The 23,362-nt window shown below is 29.9% G+C and overlaps 1 protein-coding gene across 2 annotated transcripts in view; it reads right to left on the bottom strand.

Annotated features, from left to right (window-relative positions):
* Positions 1-20,518: 20,518 nt before the first annotated feature.
* Positions 20,519-23,362, bottom strand: part of LOC116768113 (furin-like protease 2) — a 121,554-nt gene continuing 118,710 nt past the window's right edge. For both annotated transcript variants that reach the window (XM_032658751.2, XM_032658752.2), the window contains exons 13-14: positions 22,907-23,058; positions 20,519-22,173 (exon numbers count right to left, since the gene is read on the bottom strand). In XM_032658751.2, coding sequence (XP_032514642.2) covers positions 21,979-22,173; positions 22,907-23,058 — 347 coding nt within the window. In that variant the 3' untranslated portion in view covers positions 20,519-21,978. The remainder of the gene's footprint in view (positions 22,174-22,906; positions 23,059-23,362) is intronic.

The following is a 23,362-nucleotide window of genomic DNA, read 5'->3' as shown; positions in this document are numbered from 1 at the left end:
CTATAACAATTTTCATGAATTCATCTTAATTTCCTCGTAACTATATTAACTGATGCTTTTTAGAAATTTAAAGTAAAATTTTGCATCGTTAAAATGGTGAAAAGAATTCTACGGAAAATGTATTCGTTATGCAAGTTGTTTGTTTTTATCCTATCTTTATTTCATGTTAGTGAAGTATTATTTCGAGACGGTTTTGCTTTGTGGACAATATTACAAATAATATAAAATAAAAAACAACAAAGTATAATGGAGAATTCTGTTTTTAAAGATTTATAGTTTTCTTTATTTTATTAATTTTTTTGCTATAATGTTGTCAGTTTTAGAGCCACATTAGCTTCTGAAACGTACTCTTACGATATTTTTACAATCTAATTAAAAAGTTATCCAATTAGCTCCAATTATCTGTAACAAAATCTTTAGAAAAATGTTTGACTTGGCAATAATAACTTTATTGCCAACGATATTGAAATGTTGAAAAAGTGCGAAGAAGCTTATTTTATTCACAAAAATACAGTAATGTTAAATGTAACAAATTTAGTAAGCAATAACGTTCCAAATTACAATAATTTTATATAGAGTTGCCATGCTCACGAGACCACTTTTTTAACTCCATCTCTATGGACTAAGAAGCATCACAGAGACAAAACAAAATCGGGGATAAGCTTCCTTAAGAACATTTTCTCTAAGGAATATTCTATTCGTAGCTTTATTTTGAAAATGCGGCGTTATTTCAAGCGACCTGCTGGTATTTGCGTCTACCGCATCAAATATCTTAGATGTTTGGAAACAGGATGCTTTTTAAATAGATTTTATATCACTTTACAGTGATATAATTTACTGAAAATAAAGACAACTAATGTGCAAAACAAAAACGCCTTTATTAACATAATATATCGTTGAAATAATTTATAATTGAAAATATGAAACATATATATTTAAGTAGAGTATAAACATATTTAAAGGGCTTTAAATGAGCACTACAACTTATTTCATATTAAAGTTTGTTTTTGACTAAAAGTGTTTGAGATTGAAATGAATATTTTAATTGCTACGAACCCCAATAATAACTAAAATTAAACATCCATTACATTCATACTAACTAATTTACTGTGCATTAAATAGGACGTCTTCAACTTTTACAATTTAGAAAATCTAACAATAAATAAAGAACCGTTTTATTCTATGTTATGACGAAATTTATACAACATTTTTCTCTATTTCATTGATTAAATTAAAACAAATTATTTGAATTATAAAAAAAAAAGTTTAAACACTCAGGCTTTTTTATTCATTTGCCTAAAGCCATATTTAATTTCAACAAGTACGCGAAACATTGACTTGGTATGTCGGAGCGTAGTCAATCCACAATCTTTATTTTTTTTTAACTACACGCTATCGTGTAATTTATTTTAAGCTCGGATTTCATACGAACATCTGAGTCGTATCATAAATAAAACATTTAATAACTTTATCACTGACTTGGATCTGTGGGAACACATATTTTGCTCAAACTTTATCATGGCATTTAATTTCACCCGCACTTCAGGATGCACTTCAAAAAGTTTTTAAAACAAACCAGTTTGACAGAATGAACTCGTGGTTAGTTAAAAAAACCTATCTCATTTAAAATAATCGTTCCGACATAACTTGTTACTTGCTAATAGAATTGCAAAAATTTGTTACACTAATTCTAACTTAGTTCTTTGTAATTGAATTTTTAACGATTAATGTCATAAACGTATTCATAAAGATCATTTAAAATAATCGTTCCGATATAAATTGTTACTTGCTAATAGAATTGCAAAAATTTGTTACACTAATTCTAACTAAGTTCTTTGTAATTGAATTTTTAACGATTAATGTCATAAACGTATTCATAAAGAAGAAATTTTTCTATACAAAGACCTTTCATTAAAAACAAATAGCCATCCGAAAATTTTATATTGTGATGATCAAAGTTATAATTATTTTATCAGTTCAAATACATTCAAACCTTCAGATTAACGAGAAGGAAAATATCAGAGTTATAAAAAGCTATGTAGGTCCATGACAAATGAAAAGCTCTAGATTACAGTTCTTGCCGACTCGTGTCTTAAAGTAGTTGTTGACATGAGAGAGAAAATACACACAAATGTCTTACTTCCATTTTTCTTATTTGTTATAACCACGTATAGATACATATACGATATACATCTTGGTGTGTTGTTTACAATAAATTATAATATAAATTTATTTAAGTATTGGCAATTGTTTTTCTTGGTGGAATGAGACTAGTTCGGGTGCCTGCGCAGTTAACACTCAATAGACAAAGTAATTCCGCCAATTAATTTCGGGTTCCCGTATGTTGTCTGATGAAGGTTAGGTCTGAATAATTGGCTTCTGATTTCAGCCGAGTGCCCATACCCGAGATCCGAAGACCGGTGCTCCCCTAACCTCTAGCATTTAGTAGGGGACTGTTCCCTTGAAGAACACCAATTTTCTACTCTTTGGTTAATGTGGAGGGCCTCCCTCCAACAATATACTTTATACCGGTAAATAAAAATATCGAAGTCTAATATCCATTTCGAAGCTCTGGCCACAGTGGTTATATACTATTTTATAGCATAACAGCTGTTTACGTTTTTAATATTTTTATAGACTTTTACAATCTTTAATTTTCTTACTATTATTTATGCCAGTGTCTAGTATAAAATGATCTTTTGTGTTAAATTTCAGTCGCCAGAATCATAACGATGAATTTCACTTGTGAATAAATTTCATATTACTGACTAAGACAGCGGTCAGACGTGGGACGGAACTGGTAATTAATTTGTACTGAACTCATAACTCATAATAACGTTATAGTTTAGAAGTATTTGCATTTTATAATTGAATTTATCAGTTTCAAACAGGATTATAATTATTTTGTATTATTCTCTAACGGTAAGTAGATGTCGCCGGTTAGTGGTATTAAAGAAATATAGTCAAACAATTTCATATTTACTCCAAAAGAATCACCCTATTTGCATTACATATTAAATATTTTTTACTGGGATTATTAATTATAATACTGTTATAAGTTTAGCAGAGATATAATAAGTACTTGAAAAGTGCTCGAAAATGAACAAAAATATTCTAATTTACTAACCATTTAAGCTTGGATTTTTTCCCATCTTATTGAATAAACAATTACTATTTAGAAACAGTTTTTCGAAAAATGTTATTTGTAAAGAAACTGCCCATCATAATATTACTTTCATTATTATTATAGGCTTACAGCGTTTTCTGATTTGCTTTCTAGCGACCTCCTTAATTATCCTGTAATAATTTAAGGACATAAAAGAAATGGACTCTTATAATCTACTGACGTCTCATTAAACATACTAAAACCGAATTTTCGACTCTCTCTTAACACTGACGTTAAGAAACTGACAAAAGTATTTATTATTTATATAAAGTTATAATTATTTACATTTAAGATCGAAAAAAGTAAGTTTTATAAAACTCTGTTTAATTTTGCATTTCACATTTTCCTTATCTTTTATTAACATCTTCACTAGTTAAGGATACTTACGATACCTACTTTTAAAAACAAAATCCTCGATATGTTATTTTCTGTCTACTTCAAAATATTAAATGTTTAATTTTTTTAAGGTTCTGTACCTATTGAATCATTGACACATAAATATTACTTCATTACTGTGTGAAGTACCTTACACGTCACTTACAAAAGATAGTCTCTGTCATAAAATAGATCATAAAGCGTTGTATGCGGGTAGTATTAAATTATCCTATCAATGGTATAGTTTGTTATAGAAATTAAAGTTAAGTTGTTCTAGTTCTGTGGTGACAGGTTTGTATTGATTTAGCAAAGTTACGAATCATCGTGAGTTGTAAATATTGAACGTTCGGTATGTTTAAGGCAAAATTAAGATATGACAGTCTTGGAAACTATGGAGAAGTGGAATATTGAACAGATATGAAGAAGAAGTGGAATATTGAACAGATTCAAAACGATATAATATGATATTATGAACACTCTCTAGGCATAAGGGCACTTTTTTCTATATGCTCCCCTTTTCTTATAGCCAACACCAAACACAGTTGAAGGGGATGTAAATATGGGTCAGATATAGGAAAAATTAAAATTTAAGTCATAATTATAAAGATAGTTTCTAAAATCAATATCTAAAACTTCGCTGCACCAGCGGTATTCCTGCTAAGACGCTGATCAAAGAACTTTAATCAGAAGATTAGGATTTTAACATACTTATGCAATCTAGCAACCAGCCTATTTTAGGACAAAGAATTATGTTTTTTGCTGACAGTCGATGCTAGTTGATCTATTATTTAATAACATCGATAACTCTCAATGTTGGAGGAGTTAAGACTAAGGCTACTAACTGTATTTTTACAAATTCATCTTTTAAGATCAAACATCAAAAGTTCAACCTCATTCGTAATATTGCATATGTTTGTAATTTAAAACTTTTACCATTTTACTCCACACAACACCGCTAAATTCTTATTTCTATAGTTGAAAGCGTCTGGAATTCATAAAAAAATTACTCTTTTTGTGTGGCCCTGTGCCAAAAAATAATGTGTTAACGATTATCCTTACATTCTGACAGCGTTACAATCGTATCAACCCACACATCATCTTTGAGAGAAAAATTAAATGGATGAATGTACCAATAATAACTGTCTCAAAGGCTGCCTCTTCATCTAATTATTTTTTTCCACCCACGTACAGGATATGGAATAGTCTACCTTACAAATTTTTCCCAAGTCTACTCTGTTAGCTGTTTTATTATTAACGACCTTGCTACATATAATACTTATTAATTTTTGTAAATTTAAAAAAATATATACTTAATACTTAATACAATAAATTAATATTTTAAAATATTTCCTTTTAAAAGCGTGTCGATATTTGTTCGGATTTCAAATGATCAATGTTTTGTAAATTAAATAAGATTCGCCAATTACATCGCAATGGGCTTCAAAGACTTTATTAATTTGTTGGAAAATTTTGTAAGTCGTGTTCATTGGAGTGAATAACATAAATAAAAGACGGTTCGGGAGATTGTGCTGATTTGTGTGCGCCGCAGAGAATTGAACTGAATCTTTTTCTAGAATATAAATTCTACAAATATAACATATTATTTCATTTAATATTTTTTTTAATTATGGATTAAAATAAAAAGCTTTTCCACTAAAACATTATTCCGTGATATAATCTGAATTCCAGCTTGATTAAAAGCTTAATAATTTAGGAAATGGTATCAGTGTAATAAAATTTTATAATTTTTATCACGGTCCAAATAGTGAGTGACCGTTTAATGTTATTTATAAATTAATAATAAAAAAAATAACTGAATCAAGTTTTAAATAAATTATTAAAAATTAAAAGACGAAAACCTCTTTCTGAAGCTCATATACAAATACGTTATTTCATCACTTCAAGTCCATAGACTCATTTGTTTTTGTTTAATATCAAAACAAATAGATTTCGAGCCCTAGATTTATTCAAGAAGAAAATATACTAAAGCAAGATAAAATTCTATCATACCGAGGCTCTTAATTTTGATTAAAGTTATTCATTATTTTACTAAGGTTATTACTATTTACTTGATTATTTTGCTAGTACTATTTTGATTGGCTTTATCAAAGTATAGCGTAGCTTTTAAAAGACTCTTAGGACAAACTGCGGCCCAATTCTGCAAACCTGAACATTTAAAAGTCAAATATAGGACATCCGATATTATATTCACAAACCCACTTTATTCATTTTCAATACCCTTTTAACATTGCATTTTGAACACAGCATTTACATATAGACAGGGTCCAAAAGTTTTCTGTCCAAATTGTGTCATCTTTTGTTATTGTCCGGACCTTCCGAAAGATAAATTAGATCCTCTTTTGTTATCTCGACCACTGTGAAGGAATTGACTTTCATTTTAAAAATATTTAAATACTACATTTTATAAATTAAATTGTGTCACCCTTTTCCCTCTTTTGTTTAATTTCATTAAATAGAAATGACACAAATTTCAGGTAAAGGTCGTTCTAATTTGTTGCAAATTATAAATTTTTTATTACTTCGGTTTTTTAAGGCTTAGCAGGTGTAAAATTTAAAAGAAGACCTCTAATGTAAATAAAATCACGCTCTTCTATAATATTTATGTTACAATAATTTTGATTATACCTGAAAAATTATAAGACAAATTAATTCCTCCTGTATAGATTATGTACAATTCAGATATACATATGTCTATCCTGAAATACGATTACAATTAAAAATAAACAAAATATTACTTCTGAATTTAAGGTCCTTTCTTTTTATACGATTTTCGAAGAAGTTTTATTATTTTTGTGCAAATATATTATTAGATATCTTTTTATATTAAAGTGAAGTAATAAAGAGAACAGAATAACTGTGATTGCATAACGTAGAGTAGGCTTAGAACGAAATAATTTTTTTAAGTTTCGTCCGTTGTTCGGCATTAGTCTAATTTTCGTGTACCGGGAGGTTTATAGGTATAATGAAAACTCCTCTGTTTGTGACCGAAAAATATCTTGCCTTAGACATAATGTACGTACGATGACGGTGATCAAATTTGCAATCAAGAAGATTTTATCTCGGAGTAAGAAGATCATTTAGAACAATATCGCGTATTTTGAAGAAGACCTAAGACTTGTGCAGCCTACAAGAGTCGTAGTGATCATTTCTAATTAATTATAAATTATTGTTGGTATTAACAAAAGAACTACTTGAGCTGTATGCAAACGAAGTTCACAGTCATTTTTTGTTTACAGATGAGAATATTTTTATAAATGAACAACAGTTTAACAAGCAAAATGATCGCAGTTCCCAAGTTAACAACGCACAACTAGAGCGTTGTCCGACTTCAGTGCTGGTTTAGTGGGTTGCTAGCTAACAACCAGAACCTGAAAAATATTTTCAAAATCCTAATAAGTTTATCAAGATAAAGTATTAATTTCAGATTGAGATCCCTTCAGAAAGATTCGGCACCGGGTCATAAAACTCGTTTCACCCAATCTTGGTCAGAAACGGAGGTTCGCAGTTCATCCGAGTTGAAGTCAGGTTTGCATCTAGACCTTTTCAATCAGCTTGATTTTAATTAATGGTCAGTACCACTGAGCAAGGCTTTAAACGTTGTGATGATTTGGTTTAAATAAAACATATCCACAGGATTGGCAGTGAAAAATTCTCCTATAGAAAAAAACACTCACTGATATTAATGATTAGCCTACACGTTCGAAGGACTGTATTGCAGCCAATGAAGACAACTTCTAGCGATTTAAATAAAACAAATATTTATTATTTTTCGGATTCACATCTCGTCTGTCCGTGATCACGGTCGCTGAAAAGTAATCGAAACGTCGGGATTATGTAGTTTTTTAAAATAATAAAATACGCGTAGTAAATCCGAAAATTATTAATTTTATTAAATGAATACACGCGTAAGTTTTAGATCTCATCGACTTCTAGTAATCTTTTTGTTAATACTTTTACCTGTTAAAATTTTTATACACGCTAAGTCATTGATTACCTAGAATTGATTTCAAGGAATTATAGAATATAATCGTTTTCTTGGCGGTTCTAACAAAATGGCGTGGAGCAAAATATAGACAATATATGTTAAGTATTACGAAAACGAAAAAAAAAACAAGATAACTTCAACGATATATTGTTCATATGTATATATTTTAAAAGAGTCAAACTTTTTATTTAATTAAAATTGGTCATAAAATACTTTAATATTATAATATTTTATCAAGTATCATTTTATACTTGCGATTTCAACAGTAGACTTCGGATTGGGTTCAAAGAAAAATTAATAATGTATAATTAAATAAAATAGTGACCAGTTTCAGCATTTTTAGCCAATCGAATTACTCGCCGTCTAAACACTGCTTTATCAACCTTATCTTGTATTCTCTTGTCTTTATCAGTACTCTTACAAATTAAAACTTTGTTTAAATAAAAACAAATATGTGAATCAGTTTATTTTGAAAGCCGACTGACAGCGCCATCTATTGTTTGTGACACCTGATACGTGACTCCGTACAAAGCACAACTTTCATGTCGTGTTTCTTAGACAACTAAAAAGAATTTTTAAATTAGTTTGAAGCTCCACGTTATGCTTATGTCTAGCCTAGATAACTGGAAAATTTCATCAAAATCTGTTCCGTAGTTTTTGTATGAGAAAGCAAAAAACATTCATATACACATCTATAAATTATTCTTGTTGATGAAAATCAGTGTATCAATTTCATTATATGTTTTTCTTGTATCTTATTAAAGTTTTCCTAAAGTCAAATAGACTAGAAACCTTGTATTTAAAATGCCGGATTTGAACAAATCTGCTGCGAAACTGCGAATGCTTACTTTTTATCGAGTAAGAGCAACTCTGATGTTCATAATTAAAACTTTTAAATCAACTTCTGACTTAGGGAAAAGATATCATTGCCACTTAGCAAATACAAACAACTTACTTAACTCGTAAAAGTATTTGTGTCGAGAGCAAGATATTTTCAAATAAAGTGTTGATAAAAAAAAAGTTTTCTTGTTAATTAAATTGAAATATATTCTTCACGTGTCGTCGTTTTAGGGATAATTAGTATTATAGGAGAATAGAAAGGACGGTTTTTTTAGTATAGATAACATATATTGTATTTATTAGCTACATCTATCTCAGTGGAGAATCACTTTAATCAGAATTAAAAAAATCCCATAAAAATTACTGATTATGTCAAACTTAATGATTAAAAAAGTTTGCCTTTAGCAATATTCTTTAATTTCGAAATTGCTACAAATAAATTCTTTATTTCTCTTACAACTTTATTTGTTTCTGCGACTATAAAGTCCATAATTTTCTATGGCAAAATAAAATTTGCTGAAGTAATGCTGTATTTTTCCAAGGACACCGAGTTCCTTGTAGTTTAATAAGACTACGACTTATTGAAACTCCTAAAGTTAAGATTTTATCCCTCTTCAATACTAATAACTGGAGGCTGACAGTCTATTTCAAGAAAACATTTGGAAAGTAAGAATCGAGGTATCTGTAAAACAACATACAGTAACTCGACTAAATGGTTAACTTAATTTTGTCTAATATTGACTAATTAGCTAACGACACTGTTCGTAAATATACAATAAAATCTGCGATATAAATAATCAATTTCACCTCTCACATAAAAGAGATCATTTACTCTACTAAAACATATTTTATCAATATTTATTATGGGTCTAATAAACTGTTCATTTGGTGCTTCTTTGGACTTTTTCGGCCATTATTCAAAACACATTTTTTTTTTATTGTGAAAAGTTTGTCTAAAAAAGAAATGCAATTGAATCCTCAAAATGCTTTGGTGAATACCTAGAAAAAAATTATTGAGGTGACAGGCGAAGAAGAATATTTTTACTTAAAAAATTGTTGTTTTTTTATTATTGAAAAAAAATTTTTTTGGGATAAAAATAAAAATGTAAGATTACATATATACGTTTATCCAAACTAGTCCTATTATTCTCTTATATAATAACTATCATTGAATGGTAATTAAAACAAAAAAAAAATCATTTCTACTTGAGAGCAATCAATACATTATCATATCAATATTGGAAGAATTCGTAATGTTATTTTGTCCCTTGTTTTATTCTATTCACAGTATAAAGGAAGGAAAATATACATTATTCTTTTAAAAACAAAAATGGAATAATTCATGATTACACTATTTCGCCAAGGAAAAATAAAACATTGGCCAGCAAACCATGAAACCTTTCCTAGTTTTCATATTCTTGAGTAAAATTTCTAATACATATATTTTTTTTATTAAATTAATCTTTACTGTCCATAAAATGTCAATAAAATGTTTACAGTACAAGTATCGTATCGTAAAGTATATCAATAAAATATTTATAGTATTTGAAAGAGCTTGGATAGTAATCGTGAAAAAGTAACATCCTATAATAATTACGCTTTTCAAGCTCAGGGAATGGGGACACACAGTTCATGTGATATAAAGTGGTTACCGTCGCCAGTAGACATCACAAACATAGTTTCTTTACAGCTTTAGAGAAATAGAGGAGATAAAGGATTGAAAAACTGCAAATGGGATAAGTACATAAGGCATTCAACATCACCCTCTGGATACTTACCTGCTCGGCATAAAACGCAACTGTAACTGATAATAATAATTCTTACACAATACATACTCCTCCCCGAATCTCTTGAAATAATTACAAAGACACGTTCGTGTGATTTACAACATCATTTATACTCAAATATTAATAAACAACTGAAAGTTCCCGAGATGTTGTATCTGTAATTGTGTTAAAAAGCTATTAAAAGCATCTGGTTTATATTCACGGATGGTGTAAAGATGTCATTTGTAACGACACTCCAGAGAGAACTCGGTTGATTACAACTAACTGTAACTATGAATTATGTCAGCGATTTACTGCTATTTCGATAGATAAACCATCTTAATACTGATATATTTTAGCCCTTTCACCACTTTATATGATAGAGATAAGGTTACGATGGCAACATTTTCATTGTTCTTGTGTTATGAGTACAGAAATGAATGATGGGATTTCAATAAATAAGCTCCTACCTAACAAGTACCGGCTGTCATTAAATATACATTATATGTGCGTTATATCTGAACTGACAACAGAAACGGTGTTCCACGAGGTAAAATCTATTAAAATTCTAATTAAAAATGAACATTACGTCGAGATCACGAGTTATACGAGATCCCGAGGGAATATTTTATTAATCATGTGGCTGTTAACTTCGGTCGGAATGTAGAGATTAAAATTTAATATCTGCAAAATTTCACTTTTGGCTTTTCCGTAAGTAATGAAAATTCGGAAGAAATGTATAGCCGTCGAGTGAAGTTACAAATATAGAAGTTGTATTCGGCGATGTACGTGTTTTATTAACGTAAAGGTAAAATTCATTTCATAGGTATTTTTATAAATCATAGTCACTTTTATTCTTTAAAAACCCATACTCTTTCTGGTCTCTTACTATGAGTTAAGAAACGCTGTATAATGTTCAGCGAGCGTTCTGAAAATAATTAACATTTAATCAAAAGTTATTTCATTCTTTCATTGTCTTTATTAGAGATTTACTTTAAAACTAAAAAAATAGTGACCAAAATGTAGCACACACAATTTATTTCACACAAATCTTGTTTTTTCTATATAATCTTTCTTACCTCGCTTTTTATGGTGAGTTTTTTTTTTAAGAAATATATAATCATACCACTTTCCTCCATCAATCACTCCTTTTTTGTTTTAACAGAAATTAACTAAGATGTTGCGTGTCATACTAAAACAAAGTCTGCTTAAATTACTACCCTTTCTTCAAAATAAGTAACACTCTTGACTTTTCACAATGACGTAACGAAAAAGAAATGTTATTTTATTCAGATACCTTTATCGTGAAATCGAACCACCTACTATTAAACAAGTCTGTTTTTCAATACTTCTTGGCAATCTATTTCAAATTAAAAATATAATTTGATTTACAAGTCTCCGGAGATCTTGATTAAAATTTACTAAAATAATGTTTCTTAAAAACTATATTTAATAAAAGGCAAAAATCCATCCAGAGGTCATCGTTATATCCGAGGGTATTGTAGTACCCCAGCCAAGTCGAGAAAAAAAAAGCAGCCTGGCCGTGCCGTAATATTCTCGAAGCAGTTCGGGCCATTTTCGTTGTAGATTGAACTAAACGCCTATATTTCTAATCAACAAGCAAGCATTATTTAAACGCTGTATATTTTAAATTTCATTCAATTTACATATATTAATGATTTTACAATACACATACTTTTTATTATATTAAAAAATAATTTAATTCATCATTTGGGAGGTTTGCATCTTAAAAAAACAACTTGGCGATTCTTACGTTAATATCAAAGTCGTATAAAGATCATAAAAATATATTCTTCATTCGTATCTCTAGATTCTATACAATGATATTCTCTAGAACAAAGTAACTTTAAAATTCAATTCTTATCTAAAGATAATTTTCGTTTGCTAACCTAACTTACTTCTATATCAATAAGTAAAAAATGTATCTTTTTTCTCATAGCGTTTTATATTACATCACTCTAGTTTTTTATATCTAAATTTTAATAATATCGAGTACTTGTGTCAGTTCCAAAGATTTTACATTGTAAGCACAATGTTCTTAATAATTCAACTGCATTATACAAGTGTGTTTTATCGAGGACTTAGTTGCAACGTGAGCTTCAAATCCTTTATTTTATGTTAGATACACAGAATAAACACTCATTGTAGGAAATAAAATTTTAATTTCTGATCTTAACTACGAAATACTCCATAAAAAGCAAGTGTTTATAATTAAAATATATACAGAATCGTCTTTCATAACAGTATACCTTATCTTTATGATTCCAACTCAGTTTAACTGACATCAAAAAGGACAATTTTCAATTGTTTTTCATGATTCCGAACGATTATAACGACAATTATAAAGTTCTGAAAGCAAAATTGATCGAAAAAAATTCTTACTAAACAACAAAACCAAATTTCTTATTTTATTTCGCATCTTTTCTTGTGTCATGTAAAAAATATGAAATCTGTTGCTACGTGAATTGTAACTGATCCTTCGAGAACTGTTATGATAATACTATTTCTATTTTATGTTAATATAATTTATAGCATCAACTCATTCCTTCCTGTTCGCATAGTTTCTCTTCAACTGACATTCTTCCTGCGAGATGAGAGTATACAATATGTAAATCTAAATTGGATATAAGCTTCCTTAAGAGTATTTTCTCAAAGAGCGTTCGTGGCTTCGTCTTAAGAATGCGTCAGTATTTTGTGCAGCGACAGGTATTAGCATCTACTGCATTAAATATGATACGGTGAACACTGAAGCTAAAAATTTTCAACTCCTAAATTTTTTTATGTATTGGTAGTAGTATTTCGCGAGAACTTAGTGTAATATGACCAATGTTAAACTTTAAATACGTAGTAATATATTTGATCGTTGGCTTGAACTCTATCAGCATTCCTTATGTTACACTCTGTTGTATTCTTAATATCCTTGATTTAAAAGACAATTTTTTTTGGATACTACGCGTTTTTTCATATACATCTCGTCTGGACTTGATTAAGGTTATTCCCAATAAAGAAACCGGAATCAGGATTATGTAATTATGAAATAATAAAGAAACGCGTAGAGTAGAAAAACATCGTTTCATGTTTAGAGTTATACTCGAAAATTTCAGATCTTTACATCCCTGTTTAATATCAAAGCGCTGATTGCGGATAAAATAATAGAACAACATACAAAGTAGTCAGTTGAATGACTTTTATCTCAAGAGAATAAAGTGAACTCTAAAAGAGATGTAATTGAATTTTTTTTTTTTGTGCAATTAATAATGTATCTTAAAAATAATTATGTTAAAATACTTCTGTCGAACCATTTTTTATAACTTATACGGTGAGACGTTGGACACATATTTTTATGTGTAGAGGTAGAGTATCGTTTCGGTTCCATCCTTTAAGACCTATTTCACATTTATAGCAACATAACATTAGACCGCTCTTGCAATTATCGGTTCTATTAATTTATATGTGTGTAAATGAATCTTAAGCCCGAAGACCTGAAGATTACAAGTGATCCGATATTCACTCTAGGTATTTCATTAACCACGTGCCTCAGACATGAAGCGAGTAAAGTTTAATTTTCGATACAAATATTATTTAAATGAAACTAATATATTTCGGATATAGTACGCGGATTTTTTTTTATTTAAAAAAAACTACATAATCCCGACGTTTCGATTACTTTTCAACAACCGTGATCACGGGCAGACGAGATGTGAGTGTCTGTCAGTTGGTCCTTGTTATTTATCACCTACCGTCATCGATTTCTTAATTTTCTGGCGTACCGCTCCGGATGCCGGCAGAAATATTATGTTGAATCTGATGTCATAAACTAATGGATTCATTTTACAAAGTTTTATTGTAAACAAGAAAGACACTTTTGTTGTTTGCAGAAAAATATATTCTATTATTTTCATTTTTTTTTTTATTCTGAATATTTCCTTGTTTATAAAACACTTGATTAGTACCGTTATTGGAAAAAAAAGATCCAAAAGCGAAAGCAATCATAAAACAAAAGTAAATTGTAATGTTTTCTATTGTACGAAATAGTTTTCACAGGCCAAGCATAGTTCTCACAGGAATCCTTCGCAGAGACCGGAAAGGTTAGGAAGTAATAAAATTTGTATGGAATTTCTTTCGAAAGCTTGAAGCTAATTTTCACTTGTGACGTATTAATTAAAATATAAAAATTTCAGGGTCTAAATAGTTTGAATATAACAAAAAATTTTTTCCTTTTAAATTATGTACTTTTTCGTTTGTTTGTTAGTGGATGGCTTATAACTATATTTGTTGATACCAATCTTAGTTAGTATTCAAAATATTATTCATCGGATTATATGTCAATATAACTACTATATTATAAATGTACGTATTTCCATTTCAAATGTTCGTTTATTATTGTTCTCTAAAGGAGTTTGTTTTGTGATGTTCTTGGATATGATAGCTATCTTTGGATTGAAGTGAAGAAAATCACAAACAATTTTAACGGCAAAATAACACTTAACACCCAATTTCAACATGTTCCGCATACAGAAGGATATTTCAGTTATGGTCATAGAATCATCATCATCATCATCATCAGCCTATCGAAGCCCACTGCTGAGCAAAGGCCTCTTCTCACATGGAGAAGGTTAGAGCATTAATCGCCACGCTTGCTCAAGACGGGTTGGCGATTACGATCTTATAATTCGAAATTATAAGACCAGGTCTCCTCACGATGTTTTCTTTCACCGTTTGTCAGTGGTGTCTAAATACTTTTAGAAAGTACATATGATTCGGAAATCACATTAGTACTTGCCAGGTTTCGAACCCGCGCCCTCACGTATGAAAGGCGGGCCTTTTAACCTCCAGGCCACCACGACTTCATAGAATACTCAGCTTCTAAGTATTTCTAATCAATATTGTCTATGAATTATATGTTCAGACAGTTAATGATTTAGCTTATTGCATTAGCTATTTAATATTTTTTTAATTCTTAGGTTACTCTACAAATACTAACCATCATTCAGAATGACTGGCCAAAGTTTATTATTTCTAAATTCATATTTAAAACACTTTCAAACGTAACACGCGATTCTTTAATGCCTCAGATAAGAGTTATTACCTCCAATTCACTCCCTTAATTTACACTTAGAGTTGAATTTAAATTACACTGAAGTACTTATAAATAAAAATCGTATTCTTTTTTTTATTTTGTTCGGTTTTATCGCAACTGAAATGTTGAAATACTAATACTGAAATTAGAATGATCATTCATATTTACACGGATGGGAACTCATTAATCAAGACGTACACCGACTTAATTAGGCGAAATAACTGAGAAATAATAACAGTGAAAAATGGAGACAGAACTAGCAACTAGATGAGGTAATTCCATGTCATATTGTGAATATTTTTTGTTGGTTAAAAAATTTTATTCGGCATTTGAAAAAAAACCTTGAAAATAATCCATTACAGTAGGTTATATTGATTTTTTTAATAAAAATTCTATTTCCAAATATTCATATCTTCTAGGAAGTAGATTATCTATTGCGAAATTTTTTAATCCAAATTTATTAAAAATATATATTTCGGCACTGTTTGTGTAAAATTTGATTCACGCTCGTTAAGACATTATCACGCCCGCTGAGTTTGCAGTCTTTTAATAAAAAGGAGTTAAAGTGTTTATGTCTTCACTCAGATTTAAGACCAACTTACTAAAGTTATAATAGATATTTCATTTAATAACTGAGTGTATTTCTTTTAGTTTTTAATAATCCTCCGTCGGCATTCTTAATATTCTAGGATTTTTTTTTTAAATGTATAACCAAGTTTTATTGAAATGTCTCGTTCTTACATAACAAAAGACAAGTGACAGTGACGCATATGGTGCTGTGGTAAATTTGTTATTTTAGAATAAAAGAATTTATCTTAATTTTTAAATTCATAACATGACATGGAACAAAGAGTCCAGGATTTTGTTTTTATGAAGCACTTTAAATGTAAATGGTAAATCATAATTTATTTAAGTTAGAAAGAAAATATTTTCTCAAAAGTTATCTTCTTTGTAGCTTCATTGTAAGAATGCATTGACATTTTGTGCAGACCACTATGAGATTCTACCGATAGTTGAATATTGCATGTCTAAATTCCTGTTTTAACTACGGATACAAGCAATGTGCATACTTTTAAAAAGTGATATTGAAAATATCACATATCGTCCAATAAACATTTTTGAGATAAAAAAAACAAAACAAGTTAAAATTATGTGTCTTATCGAGTTAAAAATATATTATCTGTAAATTTATTTGAGTTACACTACTGAAAAGTGCCTTCAAGAAGCAAAGAGCTTAACGAAATTAAATTTTATATTCCCTCCGGATGTCTCCAACCGCATATTAATATTTAATATGACTTATTGTATCACTCGTGAAATGCGGATTAAGGGTACACTTAAATTAACTACGTTAAGCACGAGGTCCCCAAAAACATATTGAGATTAAACTTATAAGTAGATAATGTGATGTAACTTACTTAGATTGAATTAAAACATGAGCTCTGAAAGATGTGATAGATGATCTATTTGCATGTTTATAAAACGAGTATTGTGAATCATGTTCAGACGAAGTTAATTTATATGTGACATAAAATTTACAAAAATGAAAATTTAATGTAGAATAATAAATTTACTACTATTAATAATATAATTACTGAAAACGACAAACGTATTGTGTGTTATTATATTTTTCCAAAACTCTGTTTGGATCTATGAATACACATTTAAATGAGATTGCATTATCATTGCGACAAACATAAAATTTACTGTGACTATTTCTATAATAAATAGATTTTTAAGAGCATTTAAATTTAAGACACAAGTTAACATTCTGAAACAAAAAAAAAACTTATTTTCATGAAAAAGATAATTAGAAAACAAAACAGACGATTTATTAAAGCTCTACAAAAGAACAAAGCCTTTTAATATAAGCCGTTGAAAATATGTGGAATAAATTAAATAAAGAGACACAATTTATTTAAAATAATAAAACAAGAGACCCACAGTTTTCCAAAGGTCACTTTTCCTTTGCGGTTGTCGACTTATCAAAAAAGGGTCTAATTTTTCTTTTGGAAGGTCGGCAAAATAAATATGTCGCAATTAGGGCAGAGCTCTTGAATCTTGTCTATATGTAAATGTCTCGATTCAAATGCAATGTTAAAAGGGTATTGAAAACGAATAAAGTGGGTATGTGAATATAATACCAAATATTTGACTTTTAAATGTACGAGGATCCAAAACAAAGGGCGCGTTTGACTTGGAATTTGTGTAATAATTTAACGTGTACTTCCCTGAATAATCGTTTAATGTTATATTATATTTGTCTTTCACCCGACCAATAAATGTATGAGGTAATACTTCGAAGTTATAATCATTTACAAAACGGATGTAGAGCAATTTCTTATTCTCTAAAAATAGGTACCTATGTTATTGTGTTTTAACCTATGGGGTAAGTGAATATGTATTGAATCATATAGGCAATTTAAATTGAATATTTTCGGACCGTTGTGCAATTCGAATCATTGTAATCGCTTTTTTAATTTGATAGTTATAGTATTAAAATTGAAAATTATGATAGACCGTAGACAAGATGTCTAAATGTAAATTTTAATTTCACTCCCGGTTTTGCATAACATAATGAATTCATATTATTGGGGACAGTAAACCTGAAAACAATATTTTTGCATAAATCACTGGTCAAAACAATCAAATACGGGGACGCGCTTGTACGAATGACTTTGCCACCACCATATTTAACATTACTGCTCTACGCTCTTTCAATTCTTCCCTATTAAACTACTGCTACACTCTATTAAACTACCAGCTGTGATGCGATAAACTGCATTTAAAAATGGTAAGTCAATAAGAAAAAATAAACAATACACACCTCTGTCATCTGTTTAGCACAATGTGATAAGTCTGTGTCTCTAGTGTGATATATACGCTCAGGCGTATAATATTACGTAAACTAAGGTTTATGTAATATTTATTTAGGTACTCGCAATAAAGTTTTATAATATTCCGTCCCGTGTTTTGTAATTAAAATTTAAGTACTTAATAAAAATAATATGAAAAAATACTAATACTTAGGTCAGAAATATTCGTTTTCAAAATTAAATGAATCATAAAATACGTAAGATAAACTTGCATTATAACGCCGCTATAGAAGTTAGATGTTATTGATTGACAGAATCTCATAACGAAAGTGCTAATATATTAATAATAATAGCTCAAGTTCTAACATATTTAAGTTTTATTTGTGTATTTTAAATTTTAACATGTGAAGCTTAAGACACCTTTTCTTTGACGTACAGTGCACGTTCTGTTTATAACCTCTCCCCTTTAGAGTTTAATTGCCTCTCGCAAAGCACAGGTGATTCTGGTCTTTGGACCTTTGATTTCAAATAACCTCATGAAAAGAAATCAAATGTAATAAATCATACGATCAGATATCAGAAACAAGAGAGTACATGACAAGAAAACGCCTCATGCAGTTATCAATATCATTCCAGTGAGGCAGAAGTAGGTTTTTGGACGACGAGTGTGTTTAGTCTCCCTTAACTTATAAAATAATATCTTAACGCTTGATTAAGCTATAATCCTATTCTAACCACTTCTTTTTGGGATTAGCAACACTTTCTATAAGAATTGCGCCAATATCAAATCTTGCCTTAGTTAGACTCCCTATAATATATATCTCTAATATCTTTACATCAGCATCGTAGGTTATTGAGATAAAATGTCAATCAAACTAAATATCCAATCTGCGGATTAGATGCGTCTTTTGTTTACATTATCTATGACAGTTTGGTTTCAGTATTGCTTGCTGCCAATCTGACTTAGCATAAATAATTAAAGGTATATCTGATAAGATTTCCTATATTGTGTTTAATTTGACGTTCAAAAGTTTAAATGTGTAATATTTTTAATACAGCAAGCATATTTTAAGTTTGTTGTTTAATTATCGTAGGATTTCGTTTAAAAACTTATCATATTTATTGAACATATAATGACCTCTCATATATTTTTTTATAAATTATGAACTCAATTCGAAACCTCAAATAAAGTGGAATAATGTATCTGTAAGAATAATTTTAATCTGTGCAAGCGCAATATATATACAGAACAATAACTTTATGACGTCATAAAATAGGTCACAAACAATATGGCGGCCAGGAATGGACTATCCGTTTTCTATTAAAACACGGTATTTGTAAGCCAGCGATTGTCTAAATGTTAATGCCGGGGACAATACTATGCAAATAACATACCTCAGATATTGCCCTCATAATAAGGGTTCCTTTCGATCGGGACAGCGAATTTGAATTCGGTTTGTTTTTATTTGTACGCCAGCACAGTTTTGTCCATAATATAATACTTTGGTCGGATGTTTAAGTTATTTTCTTTTAATATTGTTTTCTTTTTTTTATTACACTACTATGTTTTGAGTCAGTTTCGATTTAATTTCATATTTTGATAAGCTGAGACTAGTAAGTAAGACTTGTTCTAACCTCACCTCATAGACCATTAAAATGTCGAAGATAGAGACGAAATTTAAAAGTTGCGAGTACATAAGAAACAACAGAGTTTTTGTGGTTACAATTACGTGAAGTATATTTGTTTCTTAATAATTGTCGCAATACATTTTATATCTATAACATTTTGACCAGTCTTCATATGCTTTTTTCCTCCATAAAACTCGCATTCTTTGCATGAGAACTACTTTTTATAACAGATAAAGCAGAAAATGTGATGTATGGATGAGAAGCGGCCTTCTTTATCACGACTCCTGTGGGTGTTTTACCAGCCTGTGTCGATTTAGTGTCCAAATCCTTCTTAAGATCTAAAGTAAAAGGTTAAAAAGAGGAATAAGGATTTCAGGTTCCTTACTAATATACATACAATATTTACTTCTAGCTTCTGTAAGAGAGTCATGCCTTGGGGTCACTCGGAGTAGGCTCACAGAATGCAGTCTATTGACTACCTTATACTCTCACAGAATGTCTAGTAAACAATATTTATGTTAGCAAAATAGCCTCTGGGCACGCTAACCGATTTGATTACATAAAACTTTTTTGTTTATTATTATTTAATGAATTACTATTCACGTAATTATTATATTAATTTAACATGTAAATTTCAAATTAAGAGAAACCAACCACAAAGTGTTAATATTACGGATTAATAGTCCATTCAAACAGTTGCGTGTCACTTGACATCAATCACTCGACACACATGTCACATATGTCAATGTCATTATTTCAAAGTATTATTCTTCTCAAATAACTCGAATTTGTGAGCGGATCAAGAAATAAAAATGTGACTGACATAGAACTGATTTTATTATAAATATTAATTGCACATAAGTATTCCATACAAAAATACAATTTCAACTAAAAATATTTCCACAAAAAAAATTAAAAAAAAATAGCATACAGATAAACACCAAGTAAATTATTAAAAATTTTGTTAAAATCATTCTAAATTACACGGAACGAACCGAATCAGATGTCAATAAAAAAAATAAGGAAATTAGAAAAATAATAATTAATTTATAAAGAAAAAACTCATTTAGTCCCATTTTAAGACGAAGTGGGGGCCAAAGTGACAACTGATGTGATGCGCGTTCAGAACTTTATGCGTATAGGAAAAAAAACATTAAATATTCAATAAAATGTATAACATATGATATAATCTTCACACATACTACAGTTGTGATGTTAACAATGGCTGCGAACGAAACCAAATAAGTTGTTTCTATATATAAAGGTTTATATTACAAATAATTTACGTATAAATCATATAAATATTTATTATATTGTCACTTGTTATACATATCATAGACGAATAATGATAAAACACATTGTACAATTATGGTAACTTTCTGTTCTATTACTAATTTGTGAGTGCTATATTACAAGATTGTGACGTCATTCAGAGAGCAAATCTACGTACATTCGAGACTTAAGGGCGGTACAAAAATAGCGTCGACTATGGCTTTTTCAAGTGTACTTAGAAAATTTTATATAGATTATTTGTTACCTTTAAAATGTTTAGTTCAATTTCTGAATCCTTTTTTTTTAAAGTCCCATAAGTTTACTTTTCTTAAATAGTTTTTTATTAATTGCACGTACATATTTTATTACCGGATAAAACTTTCTGTCAGATGTTTAGCGAAATAAAAATGGCCAGTGGACAAAGACTTCTTTTTTATTGAGGAAATTTCTTAGAGGTAACAAATAATGTTCAAAGGTTTCTTTTATCACATACGACAGTTTCTAATGCAGAACTTTTTGTTCATGCTCATTTAGTTGCCATCCATCCATTTACCAACTTTGAATTATTCTGTGGCTTGTGATCCAACGATCAGCTCAGGAGATATTAAGTGATATTTCCACAGAACATACCGATACAGATTAGGATTGTCTTTGCATCGTTTACGTTCGTTGGTATAACAATAATAGATTTTATTTACTTATCAATAAAAAAAATCTTCTTGAGCTGTACATACAAATATATAACACTTAGCCGCTGGTCCACAATCATATGCGAGACTTAAAAAACTTCCAACAAACATTATCATGCGATATCAAAGGACCGATAAAATTCGTTAATTCCGTTATCATTTTATATAAATACATTTGTTTTATTTTTTTTTAAATTGACACACAAAACAAGCTTATCTATATATTATACAATTTTCAAAAACTCATTTTAAAAAACGAACTAACTAATTACGACTATGGATTGTCTATTCAAGGTCACTTACGTCTATCACAGCGTGCTATGTGGAATGTTTCATTAGCGGCGCGTGCTCTAGATCGTCAGAGCCGAGCACGTGCTCGGGCCGCGCGTGCTCGTCTTGGAGCACGTGCTCGACCAACCGATTACGCCCGACCACCAGCACATCCGCGTCCTCGGAGGATAAGGCCGCGTAAGTTAGTCCTTTAGATCGTGCCTGCGGCTTCTGTGACCGCTTCTATAAGAAAATGTTTCAATTGCTACATTTTTATGATAGGCGTTTAATAGTTTTTCATCAATTTTGTTTTTAAAAGCATATCAGCTATCAGATTGATCATAATTTCCTTTGAAACGTAAAAATAAAACATCAAAGAAATGTCTAGAACATCTAAGTTTTTGCACAATATGTTTTTAGCGGTCTGGTCTCAATAACATACTTCGGCTCTGAAGGGGCTAGGGATATGTTTGCCCCAATTCTATCTGTAAGAGGTCGGCCATTGACTTAAAATGTCTTTGACGAAGAGACGGGATTTATGAAAGCTTTAGCCGCGACACGACGGATCCGTTGAGTGACTCACAAAAACTTGATCTCTTCCTCGAAGACTAGGACAACATACTTGTGTAGTACGAGGGTTAGTGAAGTTACTATTGGTTTTCCTTGTTTTATTTCAGAAAATAAGATATTTATTAAACACTTAACGGTACAGTTGGAGAGAAGGAATAGTCAATGATCTTTTCTTTAGCAAATTCTCTATATGCTGGACATAAAAAAAAAATTTAGTTAAATTGTTAATTGATATAACAAAGTTGGTTTTAATGTATGTATAAGAAAGTATACAATGAGCTCGCAAATATCATCTGATATTCTCGATACCCCTATAATATGTATATGTACTGAAAATTATTTAAAAATAAGTTTTTCGGACAACACGACTGTATACGAGAAATTGTCTGATATTATATATACTGACATGCAACACGACTGCCACAGCTACCAACACGAGCCCGGCCGCCGCACACAACACGATCACAGTGGTCGCCAGTTCTGGGTGGTTCTCGTCAGTGTGTAGCGCGCCCCACTCCGCGATACGACGAACAGCGCCCGACGAGTTAATACACTCACCTTTATAAATTGACTCATTACATACATATGTTAGGAGTCATAAATTTAAAGCATTATTATGGCTATTACAGTAATTAGTCTATATTTATTAAAAAGACTATTTTGTTTCTCAAACCTGAACTTAAACGTAATTTATGTAACTATAGGGGTAACATTAGAATAGCGCCCATCTGGATTCTAATACTCCCACCGAGACTATAACTTTATAAGTAAAAAAATAATATCAGCTATTAAGATCGGCACATGAGCTTTAATAATATAACCTTTTTTTCTATAAGACAACTTTTTATCCAATTTTTTTTTC

Source organism: Danaus plexippus, chromosome 19 (assembly GCF_018135715.1).
Source record: "Danaus plexippus chromosome 19, MEX_DaPlex, whole genome shotgun sequence".
Lineage (NCBI taxonomy): Eukaryota > Metazoa > Arthropoda > Insecta > Lepidoptera > Nymphalidae > Danaus > Danaus plexippus.
The sequence above is the reverse complement of the archived record's forward strand: the minus strand, read 5'-3'. Positions and strand labels throughout refer to the sequence as shown.